The sequence below is a fragment of the Nuphar pumila genome, chromosome 5 (genome assembly GCF_984573655.1).
Source record: "Nuphar pumila chromosome 5, dmNupPumi1.hap1.1, whole genome shotgun sequence".
Classification (NCBI taxonomy): Eukaryota; Viridiplantae; Streptophyta; class Magnoliopsida; order Nymphaeales; family Nymphaeaceae; genus Nuphar; species Nuphar pumila.
This window is the reverse complement of record NC_143253.1, coordinates 24263564-24287976: the sequence shown is the minus strand read 5'-3', so window position 1 is coordinate 24287976 and position 24413 is coordinate 24263564. Positions and strand designations below refer to the sequence as shown.

At 38.1% G+C, this 24413-nt stretch overlaps 1 protein-coding gene across 1 annotated transcript in view; it reads left to right on the top strand.

Annotated features, from left to right (window-relative positions):
• LOC149837147 (hyperosmolality-gated Ca2+ permeable channel 1.7-like) overlaps nucleotides 1-21241 on the top strand; it is a 63094-nt gene extending 41853 nt beyond the window's left edge. The window contains exons 9-12 of the mRNA XM_090007977.1: nucleotides 19571-19816; nucleotides 20096-20420; nucleotides 20545-20778; nucleotides 21017-21241. Of these exons, the coding sequence (XP_089864103.1) occupies nucleotides 19571-19816; nucleotides 20096-20420; nucleotides 20545-20778; nucleotides 21017-21241 (1030 nt within the window). The remainder of the gene's footprint in view (nucleotides 1-19570; nucleotides 19817-20095; nucleotides 20421-20544; nucleotides 20779-21016) is intronic.
• Nucleotides 21242-24413: the final 3172 nt, after the last annotated feature.

Genomic DNA, 24413 nt, shown 5'->3' with positions numbered 1-24413 from the left:
TGTTAAATTATGTAATCAATCATGTAATGTAATATATATATTTTATATATATAAGGTAATACATATACATATATTAATATATATGTATATGTATCTACTTATTATATATATAAAATATATATTTCTAATTGTTTAGCCATAGGGGTAGTTTGGTCTTTTTACACATATTCTTTTCAGAATATGTTTTGTAATTCTTTTTCTTTTTATTTTTTATTATTTATTTTTTGTTCCTTTTTGTAAAAGATGGAAAGTACCTTGTAGGGGCCCACCATCTAGTCGTTGGGCCCCTTCCAACGGTCACATTTGTGACCGTTGGAGGGGCTCCAACGGCTAGAGGTGGAGCCTCTCCAAGGACTCCACCTCCTCTATTTAAAGGGGCTCTCCCCTTGTGTATTCTCATGCTTTTGGGATTATAGCCCAAGCTCTTTCTAGTGAAACTTATGACTTTTGTGTTCGCATTTGCGCATTTGTGAGTTTGTATTGTGTTCTTTGTGCACGTGTTCTTGTTGTGCGTGTGAGCTCACATTTTCCAAGAATATTGTTCTTGGTTTCTTGTTGGAAATACTTTCACATGGTATCAGAGCCACGTTGGTGATAAAGGATCGTGGATTTATTTGTTGCTCGTGTACCTTGAAAAGTGTGCCTTCGGATATTTAAAGATTGAAGTAGTGGAGCTTACTTCTCAAATATTTTGGAAGAATCTTGTGCAAGGAAGAGCTTAAAATCTTGTGTTGGTGTGTATTTCTCCCTCTTTCTTTACTCTTTAATGGGTAAAAAAGAATCTCATTTTGCTCTCGACTTTAAGCTAAATGAATCCAACTATCATGTTTGGGCCAGGAACATGGAGGCTCACATAAAGGGGAAGGGTCTATGGGGTTATGTGTAAGGTACAATCCCCGAACCGGAACCAAAAATTACCATTGTTAATGAGGGTGAAATCAAAATTCTTGATGGAGAAGAAAGAACCAAAACTCTTGAAGAGTATTAAAAAAAGCATGAGGAATGGGAAATGAGGAACTTTAAAATCCTCTATTGGATTTTTCCTTCGTAGAAACAAGAATCAATGCAAATATCATCAAGTTCAAAAAGGCCTCTCAAGCTTGGGAATATCTTGAGAAGATGTACACGTCTAGGGATTTATCGTATAAATATTATCTTCAAAAGTGGGCGCTAACGCTTCAACAAGGGGAAATGTCTATAAGAGAGTACTTTGCCGAGCTCTCTTCTATTTGGGACGAGCTTGCTATGCTCAAACCAAAATGGAGTGGAGAAGCAATAGAGCTTCGCCACAAACAATTGGAAGAAGATAGGTTCTTCAATTTTTTGAATGAGCTTAGGCCCGAATTTGAACAAATCCGGTCTTCCCTTTTATCCGCTTTCACTTCCCCTTCTCTTGAAGATGTTATTACTAAACTTAGTGGGGAAGAGACTCGCATAGGAATTAGCAAGAACCATTCAAGTGTTCTTGCTACTCCTCACATTGAAGAACATGAAGGTGCAAATGTCGTATCAAGACCGGGAAGTAATTTAAAGACGTATAAGCCTCCTCACTTCAAGGATCAAAACTCAAGTGGTCAAGGAGTGAAGAAGGACTATAGCAAGCTTACATGCTATTTTTGTAAAGAACCAGGGCACATTAAACCTATATGTCCTAAATGGAAGAAAATTCTTGCTATGGCCATGACATCTCAACCGGAGGAACAACCATCAACATCAAATGGGTCTCTTTCTCTTCATCAAATTGCAGAAGCTTTGCAACCTTTCCTCAAGAGAGGAACTTCCAGAGCCGCTATGTCTACCTCTTCTCCTTCCGGTAAGATATCTTGGCTTTTAGATTCCGACGCATCTTTTCATATGACCCCAAGTGTTTGTTCCCTTTCCGAATTTTCTAAAAATTCTCTTCCATCTTTTTTCTCAACGGCGGATGGAACACCTCTTGAAATTAAAGGAATAGGAAATTTTGAAAAACAAGATTTTTTTATCCCCAAAATCCGTCTTATACCTAAACTAAATTTAAATTTACTTTTGGTCTCTCAACTTTCGGATCATGGTTGCAATGTAAAATTCACTTTTGATAAATGTTGGATTCAAGATCGCCAGTCCGGGAGATTGATTGGGGAAGGCTCTAGGAGAGGCGACCTCTACTACATTGACTTTCTTCACGTTCCCAAGAATCAATTTTGTAATGTTGTTCAAAACAAAGATATTCATATATGACATAAGAGACTGGGACATCCCAACATTGTTAAAATCTCTTATTTGCCTTTTGTTAAACATCTTTGTAAAGGAGATTTTGTTTGTAATGATTGTATTCTTGGGAAAATGAAAAGTCTACCTTTTTCTCAAAGATCCATGTTTTCAACAAAACCCTTTGAAATTGTTCATTCCGATGTATGGGGTCCCGCTCTTGTGATATCTAAAGGAGGATTCTCGTGTTATGTTATTTTCGTGGATGATTACACTAGGTTTTGTTGGATATACTTTCTTAAACATAAACATGAAGTTTTTTCAACATTTAAAACTTTTCATATGATGATTTTAAATCAATTTAATGGAAGTTTAAAAATTCTTAGGTCTGACTCTGGTGGTGAATACCTTTCAAATGAATTCAAGAGTTATCTTGAAAGTTATGATATTCTCCATCAGAAATCTTGTCCAAAAACCCCACAATAAAATGGGTTAGCCAAACGGAAGCATAGGCATATTATAGAAACAACTAGAACCTTGCTTATTTCGCAAAACATTCCAAAGAAACTCTTGGCTGAGGCTGCCCTTACCTCGGTATATCTCATAAATAGACTTCCATTGAAAAATTTGAGTAAAATTTCTCCTTTTGAAAAATTATATGAAAAAGAACCTGATTATAGTAGGTTAAGAGTGTTTGGATGTAAGTGCTTTGTCTTTACAGATAAAAATGATAAGCTTTCTCCAAAGGCCATCCCTTATGCCTTTCTTAGGTATTCAGAAACCCATAAGGGTTTTCAGTGTTATAACATTAAAAATGACAAACTGTATATTTCCAGAAATGTGAGTTTTTTGGAAAATCTTAGTGGTTTTGAAAGTTCAGAATCACATAATGAAAATGTTGACTATTCTTTTTTATTTGAACTATTAGCCAAAGATGATGATTCTAGTGATGATGAGTCAAATCAGAATGACTCAAGTAATATTGATATTGAAGAAATCTCCTCACACCAACCTATCAAAGAAGGACCATCTAGAGATCCCATCACCTATACTCACAGAGATGGAAGCACCTTTAGAAGTGCTCTTGAAAGATATGATAATAGTCAGACTGTTCCTCATGGAGAGGAAAACCTTTGTAGAACCGAAAGACACAGAAAAGCTCTATCTAGGTTCATATCGTATGACTCTTTTTCACCCAGATATAGAGCCTGTCTTACTGTCATTCATTCTTATGTAGAACCTAAAAACTTTGCGGAAGCTAGTAAGAGTCCTGAATGGATAGTTGTGATGAAGAATGAACTCAGAGCTCTAAAAAAGGCTAAAACTTGGGAATTTCAAAATCTTCCTAAGGGAAAGAAAGCAAGGGTATAGATGGGTTTTTAAGATTAAAACTAAGAGCGATGGATCTCTTGAGAGATATAAGGCTCAATTAGTTGCCAAGGGTTATAGTCAAGAGTATGAGATTGACTATGAAGAAACTTTCGTGCCTGTGGCCCGAATGGTCACTGTTCGATGTCTCATTACTATTGCATCCATTAACAATTGGAACATCTATCAAATAGATATTAAGAATGCCTTTCTGAATGGTGATTTGAATGAGGAAGTTTATATGGATGCCCCACCTGAAATGAAGACTCCCAAAGGGAAAACGCTTCATCTTAGGAAAGCACTATATGGCCTAAAGCAAACTCCTAAGGCTTGGTAGATAGGTTTAACTCCGTAATGTTGGTAAATGAATTTTCTTTTTGTTTTACTGACACTGCTTTGTTTGTTAAAAAATTCAATGCAGGGATTGTGATTTTATTGTTGTATGTGGATGATATGCTCATGACCGTAAGTGATTCTAATGGGGTTAAGAGTATAAAATCAATTTTAAAAGATAAATTTGAAATGTCTGATTTGGGTTTTCTAACTTATTTTTTGGGAATTGAAGTAGCGTACTCTCATAGAGGGTATTTTTTATCACAAACTAAGCTTACTTCTGAGATAATTGACAGGTCAGGAATTACAAATGAAAAGGTTTGTGAAACTCCTGCCATAGTAGGAGCTAAAATGAAGATTGATGACGGTGTTTCCCTTTCAGATCCTACTCCCTACCGACAACTTGTAGGATCACTGATGTATCTGAGTATTACCAGACCAGATATCTCTCATGCAGTGCATACTGCAAGTCAATTTCAGCATGCACCAACATCCGTCTACATGAGTGCTATCTTACGAGTCGTAAGATACATTAAGGGTACTCTAAACAAGGGAGTTTTTCTATCCTCTTCGTCTGATTTGAAATTAATTGCCTATACTGACTCTGATTGGGGTGGTGACCCAAATAACCGTCACTCCACCACTGACTTTTGTGTGTTATTAGGAGACTCACTGATTTCATGGAGATGCAAGAAGCAACAAAAAGTGTCCCTATCATCAACTGAAGCCGAATATCGTGCCATGGCAACTACTACAATGGAAATTGTATGGATTCATAAGTTGCTGGAAGATATGAGGATCACAATTGAAGGGCCTACCAAGCTATGCTGTGACAACAAAAGTGCGATTTATATTGCTAAGAATCACACTTTTCATGAGCGGACCAAACACATAGAGATGGATTGTCACTATGTTCGTGAGGCGTACCTCAAAGGAGTCATTGACCTTCCATATGTCACGTCAGAATATCAGTTGATTTCTTCACTAAAGCTTTGTGTGCTCCGCGCTTCAACTTTCTTCTTAGCAAACTCTCGGTCATCCTGCCCTAAGTTTGAGGATGGGTGTTAAATTATGTAATCAATCATGTAATGTAATATATATATTTTATATATATAAGGTAATACATATACATATATTAATATATATGTATATGTATCTACTTATTATATATATAAAATATATATTTCTAATTGTTTAGCCGTAGGGGTAGTTTAGTCTTTTTACACATTCTTTTTACACATATTCTTTTCAGAATATGTTTTGTAATTCTTTTTCTTTTTATTTTTTATTATTTATTTTTTGTTCCTTTTTGTAAAAGATGGAAAGTACCTTGTAGGGGCCCACCATCTAGTCGTTGGGCCCCTTCCAACGGTCACATTTGTGACCGTTGGAGGGGCTCCAACGGCTAGAGGTGGAGCCTCTCCAAGGACTCCACCTCTTCTATTTAAAGGGGCTCTCCCCTTGTGTATTCTCATGCTTTTGGGATTATAGCCCAAGCTCTTTCTAGTGAAACTTATGACTTTTGGGTTCACATTTGCGCATTTGTGAGTTTGTATTGTGTTCTTTGTGCACAAGTGTTCTTGTTGTGCGTGTGAGCTCACATTTTCCAAGAATATTGTTCTTGGTTTCTTGTTGGAAATACTTTCACAGTTATGAGCACAAAACTTCAGTTATTTTTCAATGAATTTTATGTGAACTGGAGTTTGTTAAAGGTCTTTGGTCGGGCTGAATTGATTCTAATTCCAAAAAGAGGTATTGTGAAGGATATTTCCGACCTAAGGCCCATATCAAACTTGGGTACTGTCTATAGAATATTGTCCAAGGTCCTCGCTAATCATCTCAAAAAGGTGGCTCCTAAACTCATCCATTCCTTGCAGCGAGCTTTCATCTCTGGTAGGCACATCCAAGATTGCATCCTAATGGTGAATGAGGTCCTGCATGACATTTCAATTTATGCTAAAGGTTGATCTATCAAAAGCTTTTGATAGTGTCTCATGGGATTTCCTCATTCAGACCCTTCAAAATATGGTGTTTGGTATGAAGTGGGTTGTGTGGATTCAAGCCATTATCTCTTCTGCTTCTACGGCTGTAAATGTTAATGGCTCACTTGGGGAGTTTTTTCGACTGCATAAAGGCCTACAACAAGGATGCCCATCTCCTTTTCAATTTGGTGGTTGAAGCTCTTTCAGCTTTATTCCTACAGGCTGCGACTATTGGTTTTATCAAACCGCTACGATTCCACGGCAAAGACTTCATGTTGCTTCAATTTGCGGATGACCTAGTCATTTTTGGTGAGGCCTCTATTGAGAAATTTGTTTGTATCTCCTCCATTCTTCAAGCTTTTGCGATGATATCTAATCTACATGTCAACTCATGGAAGAGTGAAAATTTTCTGTTTAACTTTGATCTACTCACCAAGTCAGCTGCTAGTACTATCTTTGGTTGTCGGTAGGGGTCTCTACCAGCAAAGTATCTGGGGATGCCTATTGACAACCGTCTCATAAAAGCTTCTCTTTGGCAGCTGATTCTTGATAAAATTGATGCATGATTGCAGTCTTGGTGCACGAAATACCTCTCTCTACCGGGATGGGTACTTATTATTAAACATGCCCTCTCTTGCATTCCTAGTAACTATATGTCAGTGTACAAGATGTCGGCTAAGATTGAAGAGCAGATCAACAAATGGCTCTGTGCTTTCTTGTGGAGGGGGCAAGATGACCGTGGTTCTATTCCTATCGTTTCTTGGTCTACGGTTACTCTTCTTATTGACTGTGGCGGTTTAGGCAGCCGTTCGCTCAACCTCCAAAACATTGTGCTGCTCGCAAAATGGTGGTGGTCTCTAAGTGTGGGAAGAGATACTGAGTCCATTATTTTCGCACCAACTACTGCCTAAATGATGACCCATGTTCTTGGGAGCCTCAAATTTGCCGCCAAAACACCTCTATTACATGGTTTTATCTGTGTAAAATTTGGCCTGAGTTCAGATTAGGATTAATTCATTCTGTTTCTGCTGATGAAGGAGTTGGTCCTTGTATCCAAAGGTGTTCTACAAACAAGGAGTTCACTGTTGCATCTTTCTATTTTCCTCTATCCTCTCCCGGCCTGAATCCCCTTCCAAAAAAATGCATTTGGGGACTGGGCCCTCCACCGCGTGCTAAATGTTTCGCTTGGCTCATCCTTGTAGATCATGTGCTTACCCATGAAAATCTCTGTCGAAGGGGCATTCAGGTAGTTAGTGTTTGCAGTATGTGTGGCAATGCTGTTGAAACTTGAAACTACTTTTCATCTGTTCTGGGAATGCTGTTTTTTCCAGAGTCTGTTGGAAGCATCTTGGAGGTTAAGTGATCTTCGTGTCAGGCCCAACTTGTTTGCTCGGGATCTTCTTTTGCTCCCTCCCTCGCTAGCCAGTTCCAAGCACTCGTCCTTTGCATGGCGTTGTTGGCTTATTTCTTCTTGGTGGGCAGTTTGGAAGGAAAGAAATGCTCGAATTTTCAAAGGAAGCAATACCACACTGCAGTCTATTCTCGCCCATGTGCTTATGGATGCCTTATACATGATATGTAATGTAATAGGTGGGGTAAATCTGATCTGGAATGGGCTGACCCCTTTTCTCAAAATGCCCTGCTCTCTTCTCTTGTATTCAAGTCGATCTCTTTTCAGCCTAATTTCTTCCTATAAATAAAATTTGTTTTCCTCCTCAAAAAAGAAAAGTATTCTCTCCTTGAATCTGAGCGAAAAATGTTGATCTTAGAAGAAATTGAGTTTTAATCATCACATAAAATCTTCTAAAGATGTCAAAAAGTTCATTTCTATTCTTCATAAAGTAAATCCAAGTGTATCTTGTACACTCTCTTGTCCTGGTTGAAAATTGAATATTTCTCAAGTTTGTCATTTTCATCATTTGCTATGAACCTTATTACTGTTGGGCAATTGACCAAGCTTTTTCTCTACTTGATTGTATTGTGAAGGATCAGCTATTAGAAAGGAAGATTGGGATGGTTGTAGGAGAGATCTATACCACCTAGATTGGTTGAACATGAGTTTTCATAAAGGATTAAAAGTCAGTCTAGGATCCGATAACTCCATGCTATGGCATCAGCGGCTTGATCATATTTTCAATTTTATGCGGTGTAATGAATCTAATTTTAGAGATTGGTCTAGGAGGATCATTTGCAGTGAGAACGGAACCACTGCAGAGAAGACAATTGGCTAGAATGAGCATTCATATGATATAATTCCCTTATTGTAATACCCGTAAAATTTGAGTGATTTAATTCCTATTGGGTCCGGGATTAGTTACTCGGATCCAAAAGGAAATCTATATATATAAATATATATATATGGGTATTAAAGGTATATACGTAATAATAAGGTTTAATAAAAGAATAATTTAAAAAGTATTATAATAAAGATTTGGGTAATTGGGGTTTGGACCCACAATGGAACCACCCAGATGCAATTTATGGATCCATTACCTGAATTCAGGTGGATCCATGTGGATCTGTCAAATGGCTGCCAACTCAGATCCACATTAGAGTGGATCCATAACTTATTATTGACCCGGATCCACGTTAGAGTGGATCTGGTACAGCGGCACCGCGGGTCGCGAGACCTGTACCCGGACCCGACCCCATCTTAAAAGATTTACAGATGAAGAATCGTGCTGGGGGAACGATTCTTGCCCAATACAGGAAGAATGGGGGAGGGTTACAGAGAGGCTGCAACACATTTTTTCTGACATTCTCGGTGAGGGAGGGGACCTTAGCTCGATAAAGGGGAGAAGAGGACCTCGCCCTTCGGCAGATCCCCTTTCCCCTCTCATTGTTCTCTCGCCTCTCTCTCGTCTCTTCCCTCCCACCTCGCTGGAGCCCCTTCTCCTCGTCGTCGACGATCTGGCACTTGCTTGCAGAAGCCCCGACGCTGGAGGAAGCCGACCACCTGTTGTTGCCATCGTCGACGTTCTTCTCACAGCAGGCATTGATCACGATTGAGGTAGGATTTCTATCTCTGATTTTGTTGGGTATGGATTGAATCGAGCTGGGGTTGGGTCGATCCAGAGAAACCCCAATTTAGTGGGCATGTATGAGCTTGCCAAGCGATTCTTGGATTTCTGGAAAATCCAACGTTGTGGCTTGGGGTTTCCGATAAGGGTAAAGATAGTAATTGGAGGGGGAATATGGTTTCGTGCCTAGCCCTAAACAAGAAATCCCCAAATCAAATTGGATTGGGGGTGCCGATTCTTGTTTACCTTTCTTGGTGCGATCAAAGAAAAAAAATTAAAAAGGGGCTGACTGACTAATCCTTAAATCTTTAATTTATAACATTTTGGGCATTCGGTTGGATCTTATTCACTTTCTTATTAGGATTTGTTTTTCTTTTATCTGTCAGACTGATTTTCTTGCTCATGGTGGATTTGTGGTAAATAGCATTTTCTTGCATCCGATCCTAATCTATAATTGTTAAGTTGCATTGTTCAGTTAACTTCAGATGAGTAACCAGTGGTATTGATAAGCCACTATATATGTATTTTTCCTTTCGTTTCATCTGTGTTCTTGAGAATCCAAAAGTAATGATAGTTTTAAATATCGGCAGGGCTGTGTGAAAGGTATATATATATATATATATATATATATATATATATATATATATATATATATATATATATATATATATATATATATATTATAAACTGCGCCAGCACCCTTCTTGATTGACCTGTTGTATGGGCATCATGCTAACACAGACTGTTTGATACTTTTCCGGCATTTTTGTTCTATGCATGATTGTATTGAATCCTTTGTTTTTTATTTGCTGAAGATGTTGATTCCCTGTTGACATGCAAGGGTAGTTCCAGAATGAGTTTCTTTTCCTATCCATTAGTGGCTAATTCTGTCAGTTTATCTTAGCCGTAGGTAGTGAATCATGTCAGTCCATGAGTGACCTGCATATTGGTACATTTGGAGCCATTATTACTTCTCATCTTAAATGGTTTATGACGGATTATTCAATTTGGAAATTTGTTTGATACGCTACTGCACCCCTATGTATGAAATGTTATATTTTTGAACTAATTCAGTGTTCAACTGCATTCTATATTGAACAAGTGTCAACACAAAGTAGTTTACCACAAATTTCAGAGTAGCTTAATTGTTATTTTTGAAAAGATATCTAGCTGGAAACAAATTGGTTAGAACAAACTCTCAAGGTACATGATACTTCTATTAACAAAGCAATTGGGTCATATTTATCAGATAGATACATATGATAGGTACTCATGTTTAGTTTATGGTGAACAATGAACATATCACATAACAAGGAAATTGGGTCTCAATGTTTGAGTGTGTGTGTATTACTAAGAATGGGTTAATGTTATGACAATGATTAGAAGTTGTGAAAATGTTCTAAACTTCGGGAAACTAAATAAATTAATAAAACCCAATTACTCAGTTGAGACCTACTTTAGAGAGGGTGGGTGGTACAAGACTTTGAGGACTTGTGTTTGGTGTCGAGCGTGAAGCGGCTCGTGGGTCCCCGTCCTCGGAGTTAGGGACCAGGATTACCTATATGTCCTAGGTGGTAGTTCCACATCTTCTGCAGAAGTTAGGGATGCATCCTGTTTTGAGTTGAGCCCTTGGGAGATTCTCTCGGCTATTGGTCGCTCCCTTGGGGATTCAGTCTCCGTTAGAATGTTCGGGTTAATAAATTACCTGGAATAATATACCCCCAAACGTTCTCTTCTGAGATGGTCACGTGTGCCAGTGTGTACCCACGGGATAAGATAATTAAACATCATTTAGAAGAGTTAGGTTCACAACTAGTGAAGACACTAGAGAGATATATGTAAGTTGTATTTCAGATGCTTTATATTATCAACTTGTAAATTAGTAAAATTCTTAACTTGGTGGATACGAGGTAATTAAATTGTTATTTGAAAGTATATATGTTATTACATTGATTGTGGCATACCTCACCTGCATATCAATGTTGCACATTTGTTATTGCTAAATAACTGCTCACTTGCATATTAATGTGGCATAGTTGTTATAGTTACATAACTGCTTACCAGCTCATGTAGAAGAATTTAGATCTTTGTTATATAGTGCTTATTTGTCTTGATATACACTAAAGATCAACCATGACACTCATACCACACACTCGATTCACGATATACTTGTACTATCAGTACAGAATTCCTGCTTAAACGTGGTAGTCTAATTTCTATAATTTTTACTATTTTCAGGAAAACGAGTAGACTCATGAGCGGTTGCAGGATGAGGCATTGGATCGTGCTTGTTGATTTACTGTTCCAGTGATTCCTTGGGTTTATGGTAATTTAAATATTCATATCATAATGAAATGAAATACCTGTGTTGAGTTTCTCTCAAATGTAATGTTCCGAAATGCTTAACCCTCTATTGGTTATTCTTTCCGCTGTTATAAAAAAAAATCACATAAATTTTGGTTAAAAATTTCGGGGCGTTACACTTATATCTATCGGCCAATCAGCAGAACTATCAAAGATGCCTGTCAAGGCAATACCAAAGGAAGTAAAAGGAGCAGAGGGATGAGAAACAATAACTAACTGAGCTAATAGCCGCTAGACACATTCAAGAGCCTGAGTTTACCCACTTGACAAGATCTCTTCAATGTCACTCATGGCAGTTGAGGATAGTTGGGCATCACCGACTGCCTGCACCTCCTTAGGCTTCACACTGTCTTCATTAGATGAGGCCACAAAAGCTCCTGTCCTCTTCTTTTTAAGAACAATACAAGTATTTTTCATATGCCCAAGCTTTTTGCAATAGTGGCATCTCATTGAGCTCATATCACTCCTAAAGCTTCTAGATCTACCACCTGTTAAAATGTATCTCCAAAAATCATTATTGTAAGTATATATATATATACTTATATACATAGAGATGCATATACATATATATCATAGATGTATATGTATCTCTATGTATATAAATATATATATATATATTATTTTCTTACCCAAAAGGGTATTATTGTAATTTCCCATCTTGCACATATTCCACTTGGAATATGTTGTAATTTATTTTCTTTCTCATTGTTTTTTTTTTTATTTCTTTTTTTATTTTTATTTTTTCATAAAGGTACATTGGGGGTCCCCCCAATAGAGTCGTTGGGGACCCCTCAACGGTCACAAATGTGACCGTTGGGGGCTCCCCAACGACTCCTTTGGGAGCCCCCCTCTTGTACCCCTTTGCTCTTGTATAAATAGGGGTGTTCCCCCTTATGATTTCTTAAGCTTGAGAGCCTCAAGCATTTGCTCTTTTCTATAAAATACATGCCTTAGTGCATGTTTGCTATTTTTACGCTTTTTGGCGTATTTTGTTCAAGTGTTGTGAGAGTGCCTTCGTGCACATCTTTTATAAAGTATTTGTTCATGTATGCGTATTGTCTCTTCGTAGACAATTTCATATGGTATCAGAGCAAGGTTGGTGATAGAGGATCGTGGAATTCTCATTTTTTCGAGTGCCTCGAAAAGCGTGCCTTCGGCTGTTTGAAGTTTGAAGTGGTGGATCTTGCTTCTCAAATATTTTAGAAGAACCTTGTGAAGTTAGAATTTGAAATATTGTGTTGGTACACATTTTCTCTCTTCCTTTTTACTCCTTAATGGGTGAAAAAGAGTCTCATTTTGCTCTTAGCTTCAAATTAAATGGGTCCAACTATCATGTTTGGGCCGGAAACATGGAGGCTCATATAAAAGAGAAGGGGCTATGGGGTTATGTGCAAGGCACAATTCCGGAATCGGAACCCAAAATTACCGTGGTAGACGGAAGTGAAATCAAGATCATTGAGGGGGAAGAAAGAATCAAAGCCCTTGAAGAATATTCTAAGAAACACGATAAATGGGAAATGAAAAATTTCAAGATTCTTTCTTGGTTTTTCTCATCCGTGGAAACTAAGATTAATGCCAATATTATCAAGTTCAAAAAAGCATCGGAAGCTTGGCATTATCTTGAGAAAATGTATACATCAAGGGATCTATCTCATAAGTATTATCTTCAAAAGAAGGCTCTCTCTCTTACTCAAGGGGAAATGATTATTAGAGAATATTTTGCCGATCTTTCCTTTATTTGGGACGAGATTGTCATGCTTGAACCAAAATGGAGTGGAGAGGCAATTGAACTCCGTCACAAGCAACTTGAAGAAGATCGGTTTTTCAACTTTTTGAATGGGCTAAGGCCCGAATATGAGCAAATAAGGTAATCTCTTCTATCATCGTTTACCCCTCCCTCTCTTGAAGATGTATTCACCAAACTAAGTGGTGAGGAGACTCGTATGAGTTTATGTAAACAAGGATCAAATGTTCTTGCGGTTCCTTGTAATTATGAAGAAAACAATGAGGTCAATGGTGTATCAAGACCCGAAAACAATGTAAAAACCTATCGTCCTCCTCACTTTAAACCACAAAATCAAGGTGAAAATGGTGGACAAAGAGGAAAAAGGGACTATAGCAAGATTATTTGTCATTTTTTTAAAGAACCGGGGCATATCAAACCCATATGTCCCAAATAGAAGAAGCTTCTTGCAATGGCTACCACCGGTGTACCACAAAGGGAGGAGGCATCTTCAAGTGGGACATTCTCTATAAATCAAATTGTGGAAGCCCTTCAACCTCTCCTCAAGGGAGCTACCTCCGGTGCTGCCGTATCCACTTCTTCCTCTCCAGGTAAAATCTCTTGGCTTTTAGAATCCGATGCATCTTTTCATATGTCCCCAAACATTTTTTAACTTTCCGATTACTCAAAAAATGTTTCTCCATCTTTTGTTTCCACTGCGGATGGAACCTCTCTTGAAATTAAAGGAATAGGTAATTTTGAAACTCAAGATTTTTTTATTCCAAAAATTAGATTTATACTTAAACTAAACTTAAATCTTCTCTCTGTCTCTCAACTCTCGGACCATGGTTGCGATATTAAATTCTCTTGTGATAAATGTTTAATACAGGATCGCCGGTCTGGGAAATTGATTGGGGAAGGCTTTAGAAAGGGAGACTTATACTATATGGAATCTCTTCAAGTTCCAATTTTTTTTTGTAATGCTGCCCGACACAAAGATATAAATGTGTGGTACAAAAGACTTGGTCATCCTAATATCACCAAGTTATCTTATTTACATTTTGCAAAAGACCTATGTAAAAGCTCATTTTCTTGTAATGACTGTATTCTCGGAAAAATGCGAAGTTTACCTTTTGAGCAAAGAACTATGTTCTCTTCTAAAACTTTCGAAATTGTTCATTCAGATGTTTGGGGACCCGCACCTGTTGCTTCAAAAGGAGGCTTTTCTTATTATGTAATTTTTGTGGATGATTTTTCCAGATATTCGTAGATATATTTTCTTAAGTTCAAACATGAAGTTTTTCCGTGTTTCAAAACTTTTCATTCAATGATCAAAAATCAATTCAACAGTAACATAAAGATATTTAGAAGTGATTCTGGAGGAGAATATCTCTCCAATCAATTTAAGGTATACCTTGAGGATTACAGAATTGTTCACCAAAGGTCTTGTCCTAAAACTCCTCAACAGAATGGGTTGGCCGAAAGAAAACATAGGTACATCATTGAGACCACTAGGACCCTTCTTATATCCCAAAACATTCCTAAAAACTTTTGGGCTGAAGCAGCTCTTACTTCTGTTTATCTAATAAATCGCTTACTATCTAAGATATTAGGGAAAATATCTCCTTTTGAGGTATTACATAAGCTTGAGCCTGATTATAATAGGTTACGAGTCTTTGGGTGTAAGTGTTTTATACTTACGGATAACAATGACAAGCTCTCTCCCAAGGCTATTCCTTGTGCCTTTCTTGGATATTCCAAAACTCAAAAAGGGTTTCGTTGTTATGACCTTCGATATGATAAGTTATATGTCTCTAGAAATGTAACATTTTTAGAAAATGAAAGTGGCTTTGAAAAAAATGTTTCTCAACAAGAAAATTTTGATTACTCCTTCCTATTTGACTTATTGTCTAGTAATGATGATATATCTAGTGATGACGATGTATCATCAAACCATGATGAGGAAAATGATGGTGATGTTGGTGAACATAACCCACTCAATGAACAAGAAAGTAGAATTTCAAGTGGTCCAATAACCTACTCTCGTAGAAACCAAAACACCTTTAGAAGTGCTATTGACCAATATAGTGAACTTGTTCCTACTCTCGATCACAGAAGATCTGAAAGGAATAGTAGACCTCCAACTCGTTTTGTCTCTTTTGATTCTTTTTCACCCCGATATAGGGCTTGTCTTAGTGCCATTCACTCTTATTTTGAACCGAGAAATTTTGAAGAAGCTAAAAAATGTATAGAATGGCAAGAAGTTATGCAAAATGAACTCAATGCTCTTAAAAAGGCTGAAACTTGGGATTTCCAAACTCTACTCATAGGAAAGAAAACTATAGGTTGTCGATAGGTTTTTAAGGTTAAAACTAAGAGCGACGGATCTCTGGAAAGGTATAAAGCTTGCTTAGTCGCAAAAGGGTATGGGCAAGAGTACGGAATTGATTATGAAGAAACTTTTGCTCCTGTAGCCCGAATGATTACAGTTAGATGTCTTATTACTATTGCATCTATTAAAAATTGGAATATTTTTCAAATGGATGTGAAAAATGCATTTTTAAATGGTGATCTTAACGAAGAAGTATATATGGATGCCCCACCAGGCATGAAGATTCCTAAAGATAAAGTTCTTCATCTTCGAAAGGCCCTCTATGGTTTGAAACAGGCCCCCAAAGCCTGGTATGACAGGTTTACCAGTGTAATGCTAGAAAATGGATTTTCCTCATGTTATACTGATACTGCTTTATTTACTAGAAAATCTAATGCAGAGATTGTGATACTATTACTCTACGTTGATGACATGCTAATTACAGGTGATGATGTTCAAGGGGTCAAGGGTATTAAGTCCGTCTTGACTTCAAAATTTGAGATGTCAGACTTGGGTTTTCTGACATATTTTCTTGGAATTGAGGTTGCCTATTCTCAACGAGGTTATTTTCTATCTCAATTTAAACTTGTTTGTGAGATTATTGACAGGTCAGGGATTTCTGATGACAAAGTTTGCGAAACTCCTGAAGTCGTGGGATCAAAAATGAAGATTGACGATGGTGTTCCTCTAACCGATCCCACTCCTTACAGGCAGTTGGTAGACTCTTTGATGTACCTTAGCAGTACTCGACCCGATTTGTCACATGCTATCCACATCGCCAGTCAGTTTCAGCACGCTCCCACAACCGTTCATATGAGTGTTCTTCTTCGCATCATCAGATACTTGAAGGGCACAGTGAATAAGGGAGTATTTATGTCTTCCTCTTCGGAATTAAAATTACTTGTTTATACTTACTCAGATTGGGGAGGTGACCCTAGTAACCGTCACTCCACCACTGGCTTTTGTGTTTTCTTAGGTGAGTATTTGATTTCATGGTGATGTAAAAAGCAACAGAAGGTCTCTCTGTCATCCACTGAAGCCGAATATAGAGCCATGACATCCACTACCATGGAAATTGTATGGATTCGACGCCTTTTAGAAGATATGAGAGTGCTTATCGGAGAACCAACAATGCTATGCTGTGACAATAAAAGTGCAATCTATATTGCCAAGAATCACACCTTTCACGAGCGAACAAAGCATATAGAGATGGACTGCCATTATGTCAGGGAAGAATACTTGAAGAAGGTCATTGATCTACCATACGTGACGTCTGAGTATCAACTTGCTGACTTCTTCACAAAAGCTCTTTGTTCACCCAGATTTCATTTCCTTTTTGACAAACTTGCGGTTATCACACCGTAAGTTTGAGGGGAGTGTTAAAATGTATCTTCAAAAATCATTATTGTAAGTATATATATATATACACTTATATACATAGAGATGCATATACATATATATCATATATGTATACATATCTCTATGTATATAAATATATATATATATATATATATATATTATTTTCTTACCCAAAAGGGTATTATTGTAATTTCCCATCTTGCACATATTCCACTTGGAATATGTTGTAATTTATTTTCTTTCTCATTGTTTTTTTTTTTATTTCTTTTTTTATTTTTATTTTTTCATAAAGGTACATTGGGGGTCCCCCCAATAGAGTCGTTGGGGACCCCCCAACGGTCACAAATGTGACCGTTGGGGGCTCCCTAACGACTCCTTTGAGAGCCCCCCTCTTGTACCCCTTTGCTCTTGTATAAATAGGGGTGTTCCCCCTTATGATTTCTTAAGCTTGAGAGCCTCAAGCATTTGCTCTTTTCTATAAAATACATGCCTTAGTGCATGTTTGCTATTTTTATGCTTTTTGACGTATTTTGTTCAAGTGTTGTGAGAGTGCCTTCGTGCACATCTTTTATAAAGTATTTGTGCTTGTATGCATATTGTCTCTTCGTAGACAATTTCACACCACCTTCACATCCACCCTGCCACTTTGCTGTCTAGACACAGCTAGTGCGGTCTCCTCAGAAAGTCATACACCAAGAGCCTTGTTCTTGGTTTCCTCTGCCATTAGCTCAGTTAGCGTCTGCATCAAGGTAGGGAGTGATGCTCGATGTAGAATCCCATTGCACACACTATCAAACTCAGTACACAAATCCATTAGTAGATCTATGATTTGTTGCTGGTCCTTAACTTCAGCTTCAAGCTTTTTACACTCCCCACACTTCTTACATTTTGAACACTTCACATTATGAAGCATAGAGGTGAGAGCATCCCATAACTACTGAAATTTTGTGAAGAAAGACTCAATTGGTTTTTCTTCTTGCCTCAAGCCTTTGAGATCTTGAGTCAACTGGCACATGCCTGCCCAATTATACTGCTCATAAATTTGCTTCAATTACTCTCAGGCCTCTCTAGCTTCTTCAAACTTCACAATATTTAGAACAATATTTTGTTTTACTAGTCGTAATTTAACCTTGGCATTGTCTCTATCTCATTCCTTAAAAGCAACCTTATAGTTCTCATCATCACTCTTTGGTTTTCTTTTAGACCCATCCAAGTATCCACCATATCCAAGACCTTTCATTCCGGTCTTTATATGTTCAGCCTAGTATGAGTAGTTAGTCTCATCCATCTTGATGGGAATGATGTGAGCAGCATCTTTCTTCTCCATTTCTCACCAAACCCCCGACTACAATATTAAGAAAATCTGCACAAATAAGACAATAGGCACACCAAACACACTACAAATATGTTGTATAGAGCCTCAACACAGTAACTGAATCCTTAAGTATGCCTACACTATCAAAACTTCAATCACAATCACAAGCAAATGATGCCGACTAACAGAACTCACTAACAACTCCTTAGAGACAGCAACAGTCAGTCATAAGAGATCCCAGATAAGGACCAAAAGCTGACCCACTCAAACCCCAAAAGAATTAACAAACTTCCAGCCAAACAATATGACTATAGTTACTGAGCTTCAAAGCCAAAAGAAATTCAGCAAAGAGTTCCCAAACAACATAAAGCAACAACCAAGTCTAACACAATCCCTTGGGTTAATAGCCAAGATTTATGCTAAATCACACCGCATAAATTAATAGCAAGCAATCAGGTTTAATAGAGGCGAGATACAGTTTACCGCCTGCTGTAACACCCCCCAAAACTCAATGAAACTCCTTCAAATTACTACAATTCTCAGCCAGACGGCATCCATACACTTACTCCTTCAAAAATGACCCTAACAGATACAATCTGAGTTATCAAAAGTTCCATTTCAGATCAGAAATGAAGATCTAAGAAAAACTGGACAGAATCACACCCACAATGCAGAAGATATTGAAAAGTTTCTACAAAATCATGTATACACTGATATGGCTCAATGAATCGCACCCAAAGCATATGATTCTTGATTCAATGAGTCACTAAAATCGACCATCATTAAAGCCCCACATCAATTAAGTGAAAAATCACAAAACCAAAATAACTCCAGATGGTCTGATGATGTCAACAGTGAAGAACCAGATGCAGTTGACCAGCCAACACTGAATGCAGTCTCCTCTTTTGTGTAGCAATCCAATCCTCTTTCACCTCTGATATGGCTCTGATACCATATCACATCATAAAGAAGATGAGAGAAGATAGAACAACCAAGAAGGAAGACTTCATTAGCTCTACAATGAAAGGTTACAACAATATATGGGAAAGACCCCTATATTACACTAAAAGACAAAAATGGTTGACTCTACAACTAACTAAAGTGTACCAGAATACCCCTATAAATAATGATATATACAAAAGAAAGGGGCAGCACAAAGAAGGTAAAACACATTACATCTCAACAAATCTAACAGTATGATGAAACACTGTCATTCTTTATTTTATGCGATGTCATAGAAAGTCAGCAATGAATATGTGTTCATCTAGTATGTGCTTTTTTATTTAGTCTCAATATGTGCTTTTAGGCTAAAATGTTTACCAAGTTTTTTCCCTTTCTCCCCGTTTATGGTCTACCTAAGATGCTACTTGTGAAACATTCAGCATGCTCTTTTCAATAGTAATGCTTTGTTATATAGAGATACATTTCTTATTTCAGTTCATATCTTTTAGTTATTATAATGGATCAGTGAGTGATATTATTTCCCTTCTTTATATTGTGGATATACATTTGAGAAATCAATATCTTCATTGAACATTGGAAATTCAGGAAGGCCATCAAGTCCTTCATTCAAGGTGTTCTTCCTGGGATTGCTTTGAAGATATTTCTGATCCTTCTTCCATCAATACTCATGACAATGTCCAAGATTGAAGGCCATGTAGCACTATCAGCCTTAGAGAGGCGATCTGCTGCGAAGTATTATATTTTCATTATGGTCAATGTATTTCTCGGGAGCATAATTACAGGAACAGCATTTGAACAGCTTCAACAATTTATTAACCAGTCTGCAAATGAGTATGTTACCTTGCTTTCTATACTAAGATATTTATTTACAATTGTGCAATGATATGTTGCAAAATTAAGTATATTATAAAGGACTTTTAAGATTCAACCCTTTTCTTTTGTAGGAAATATAGGAAATATTTCGTATTTGCAGACCTTCATGTTCCACTCTTAAAAGATTTATGAGTTATATGTACATATAGAAAATCTTAAATTTCACTAATTCATGGTTTAAGACATTTTTTTTTGCTTGCAGAAAATCTGTTTGATGAATATTTGTTTATTTTGCAGAATTCCTAAGACAATTGGGGTGGCCATTCCTATGAAAGCAACTTTTTTCATAACATATATTATGGTTGATGGCTGGGCAGGAGTTGCTCTAGAGATTCTTAGGATAAAGCCTTTGGTGATGTATCATGTAAAAAATGCTTTAATTGTGAAAACGGAGAAGGACCGAGAGCAAGCAATGCATCCTGGAAGTTTGTCATTTTCTATATCTGAGCCACGACTGCAGCTTTACTTTTTACTTGGTCTTGTGTATGCTGTGGTTACTCCCATCCTTCTCCCATTCATAGTTGTCTTTTTTGGTCTTGCCTATTTGGTATTCCGTCATCAGGTATTTTTTGAAGGGCATGTTGATTGATTTTTCTTTCCATAGGAATTTCTTCTGTAAAATTGAGATAGTTCCACTGAAGTGCAGTTTATTTTTGTCTATGCTTCCCTGGTGCTCATTGCTCTAGGTTATAAATGTTTACGACCATGAATATGAAAGTGCAGCAGCATTTTGGCCAGATGTGCATGTCCGTATCATTATTGGTTTGATAATATCACAACTTCTCCTCATGGGATTGATGAGTACAAAGGATGCTTCTCAATCAACACCATTGTTGATTGCACTTCCAGTACTAACCATCTGGTTCCATATGTACTGTAAGAATCGGTTTGAGCCTGCATTCATTAAGTTTCCTTTACAGGTTGGTATACAGCACTGACTCTTTGTTTTGAAGTGGAATATAGTGAACCTTTCACTATGAAGTACATGTTTTCTCTTTCCTGATTCTATCATCTATTCTCATGTAATATTTGAAACTTAACATACTTTTATTGTTTGCTTATTTCTGCATGAAGATGAAAGATCCTTGTGCTCTTTGATCTTAGGATGCCTTTGTCATGCATGAACATGAAAGAGCTTAACTTACGCTTTGATTGCAGGATGCAATGATAAAAGATACATTGGAGAGAGCTACAGAACCGAATTTGAATATCAAAGCCTACCTTCGTGATGCGTACATCCATCCAGTTTTCAAGGATGACGATATCGAGCGGCCGGTGCCATTATACGAAGAAGAGATCAATCCACTGGTGCCTACAAAACGGAGGAGCACACCTCTTCGGAGCAAAGACAGCTCTGAGTTGGTCTCTGACGCTGAACAGTGAAAGGGAAGGTGATGTTCTCATTGAATGAGACGCACTGCTCCCATGCAACTGTCAACTGAAGCCTCATTGGCTGCTTTTTCCCGTTGTTGAGAGTGATTTATTTACATGAGAAGGGAAGCACAAATTTTGATTCTTTCTGAAATTGAAGAGTCAAATGTTTGCAATTATCACATGAGAAAGAAGGCTCTGTACATATAGGGAAAAAGTTGGCTAACACTCATCGTTCCAAACCCATGAGTGAAAACATATTATATATTTTTAATTATTTTTCTTTCTTTTGTTTATATCAGACCATTCAGACATGGTTGGTAGTACGGATTGACCCTTGGATCATGTTTTTCCGACTTGTATGTAGTAGGATGGTTTGGGGTAGAAAAATCAAATAGCCTAACAAGTAGGGGTGTCAACGTGTGGGGTTTACCGGACCAGACCCTAACCAAACTATATAGGGTCTGAGTATGGTGATAAATAAGAAGACCCGATTAAGACCCGGGTTCAGACCCGAAGGTCCAATTAATACATGGACTCAGGTATAGTTTGTGAATTTATATACCAGACCCATGCCCGACCCAAGTTCCGATTAAGACCTGCAATTTTTCAATGTAAAAATGATAAAAAAATATTGTTTTACCGGGTATGATCCTGGTCTGGTTCACGTAGTTCTTATTGGGCCTGGGTATGGTTTCTCTTATGGTGGATCCGATTAGACTCGAGTTTGGACCCGATACCATACCCAAAAATTGGGGCCAGGTCTGGTTCCACCTGGGTCCGAACCAAACCCGATCTGTTGACACTCCTACCTAAGCCTGCAGACTGGACCTGTTGTGGGAGTTGACCCGAAAGCTGATACCTGCCAATTAAAGGTAGTTGATACTTTCAAGTCATCTTAGAAATAATTTGCCACAATTTATCCGAAGCTTCTCATACTGGAAAAAGTTTTATATTAGAAAGAAGAGTTGGTGTTCACCTGATTGGGTTGGATGCAGTTGACTCCGGGTCCTGTCAAGATCCGAGGTTGAGCCGTTTGCAGCTGATTGTGGGATGTCCCGCAACTTCGCCCAATTGTGCGAAGATGCACGGGAGAAAAAGCAACAAACCCACTTCCTTTCATGTTTCTACTACTACTACTACTACTAATAATAATAATAATAATAATAATAATAATAATAATAATAATAATAATAATAATGTCATTATTATGATCTTTGCGCATTTCTTTTCTTTTATTAAGGGGCATTTGTTACAGCCCCACTCAAGGGAAGCTATTTTGCCCTTGAATGGTACCAGGGGAAGTTTGAACCTGTTTTTATAGGAAATATGTTTCTTTGCATGTATCATGTTTGTTTCACTTTCCTTAAGAGAGACCCTAAAAGTGGGACTCTTTCATAGGAAAGGGCATGAAACAAACACCCCCTTTATGGGTACAAATCAGAAGTCTTATTGAGAATTTGAGAAGGGGTATGGATGGGATTGTAGGTAAGTCTCCATTTTATTTGGAAATTGGTGGAAGTGGGATCTGATTTTATGCTTTGTTTGGGAGCCAGAGAAGGGAATGGAGATGGGCGCTGACGTGAAAATGGGATATGAGAGTGGATTTGTCAACTAAATCCTTTTTAAGATGCAGCTGAAAATGGTAGGTGAGATGGTCATCTACACTCCCATCTGTTACTGTCCGACCTGAATGGATCGGTTCTTACGCTTCAGGATCACCAAGGTATCGGCTTGTGCAGGCTGTCCCGAATCCAAAACCACTGCAATGGATCTGGTTCGGGTCTTTACTGGGATCTGATCTAATGATGTACTGGTATGAGTTGGGCAGTTGGTTTGGTCTTGGGATATGGGACTCAGGTCCTAATAATGCCTTGGCTAGAGCTGATGGGTTTTGAGTAGAGGGGTTCCATATTCAAACCGCAATGAAGACTGGAGCTTATGGGTCTCAGCTACGATATGGTCCTATTTGGCTTGATTAAGGATCAGCTCGGAGCATTGACTATGGAAAATGGGTTGAAACCGCGACGGAAATGGCAATGGAAATGGATACAGGTCAAGATGGGTTAGGGTCCAGTTAAGAGTGAGGAAGTGTTAATGCGTTGAGTATATGGTCGGGGAAGGGTGAGTTTCAGAGGTGGGCCACATAAGGCAGGGTGGTCGGGGGGGCCCACTCAGGGTTTTCCTCGCTTCGGCAAGAGTTCCTTGTCATAAAAAAAGAGAGTCCAGTTCGGGTTACAACCAGGGATATGGCTTGGGTGTTTTAAGTCGGGGTGGAGGTTGGTTCGGCCAGGGTTCAATGACCGAGTCTATATTTTATAGTTTAGGGAAGGTTCAGTATGGGCTATGAACTAAGACTGGCTGGGCTGTTGTAAGACGAGCGTGTGTCAACTTGATGGGTTGAAGAACAGGGTCGGTCAAGGTCAGTGTGTGAATGGAAGGATCGGGGTCAGGGTTGGCTAGCCAAGTTTATGGGGTTCAGGTAAGCGTGGGTTGGGTCTAATTGAGTATGTGAATGAGAGGGAATGAAAGAGTGGCAGCCGGTCTGCCCACCTGGTTCAAGCCAGTCGAGCCTAGCAACAACCACTTAATTAGCTCCCTTCTCCTTAGACGCATACTGGCACCTGGTTATGCACGTACACCAACTTGAGATGCCACCAAGACTGAGTGACTGCTGAGCTTGGTCTCCCACACCTAATACTTTGGTCACTTGCACCTAGGCTCCTCACCCTCGTACACACACCACCAGACACGCTCTCAGATTCACTTTAGAGGATGAACCCATGGTATTTTTTTTTTAAATAGCCTGAAGAAACCATACTGGTATAAAGACCTAGTCCAGCTTGCCATACCTATAGTTGTGCTAGCGGCATAAAACTTCAAGTGGATGAACCCATAGTTTTTTCGGAAAATGACTGTATTGTACGACAACAATGACGTGTTTCTTGAAAAATCCTACATTTTTTTTAAAATCCTCTGATGTCTAAAATCACAACTTTTCGGCTATAAAATTATATTTTCACTCTTCTCACATGCGAATTTTCTCCCGATATGCGAGCTTCTCTCTCAAATATCCAAATACTCAAATTTCCTTCTTTTTTGTGAATTTTCTCTCACACTTGCGAATTTCCTCCCAAAATATGAGCATATGCAAATGTCTTCCCAAATATGTGATTTTCTCCAA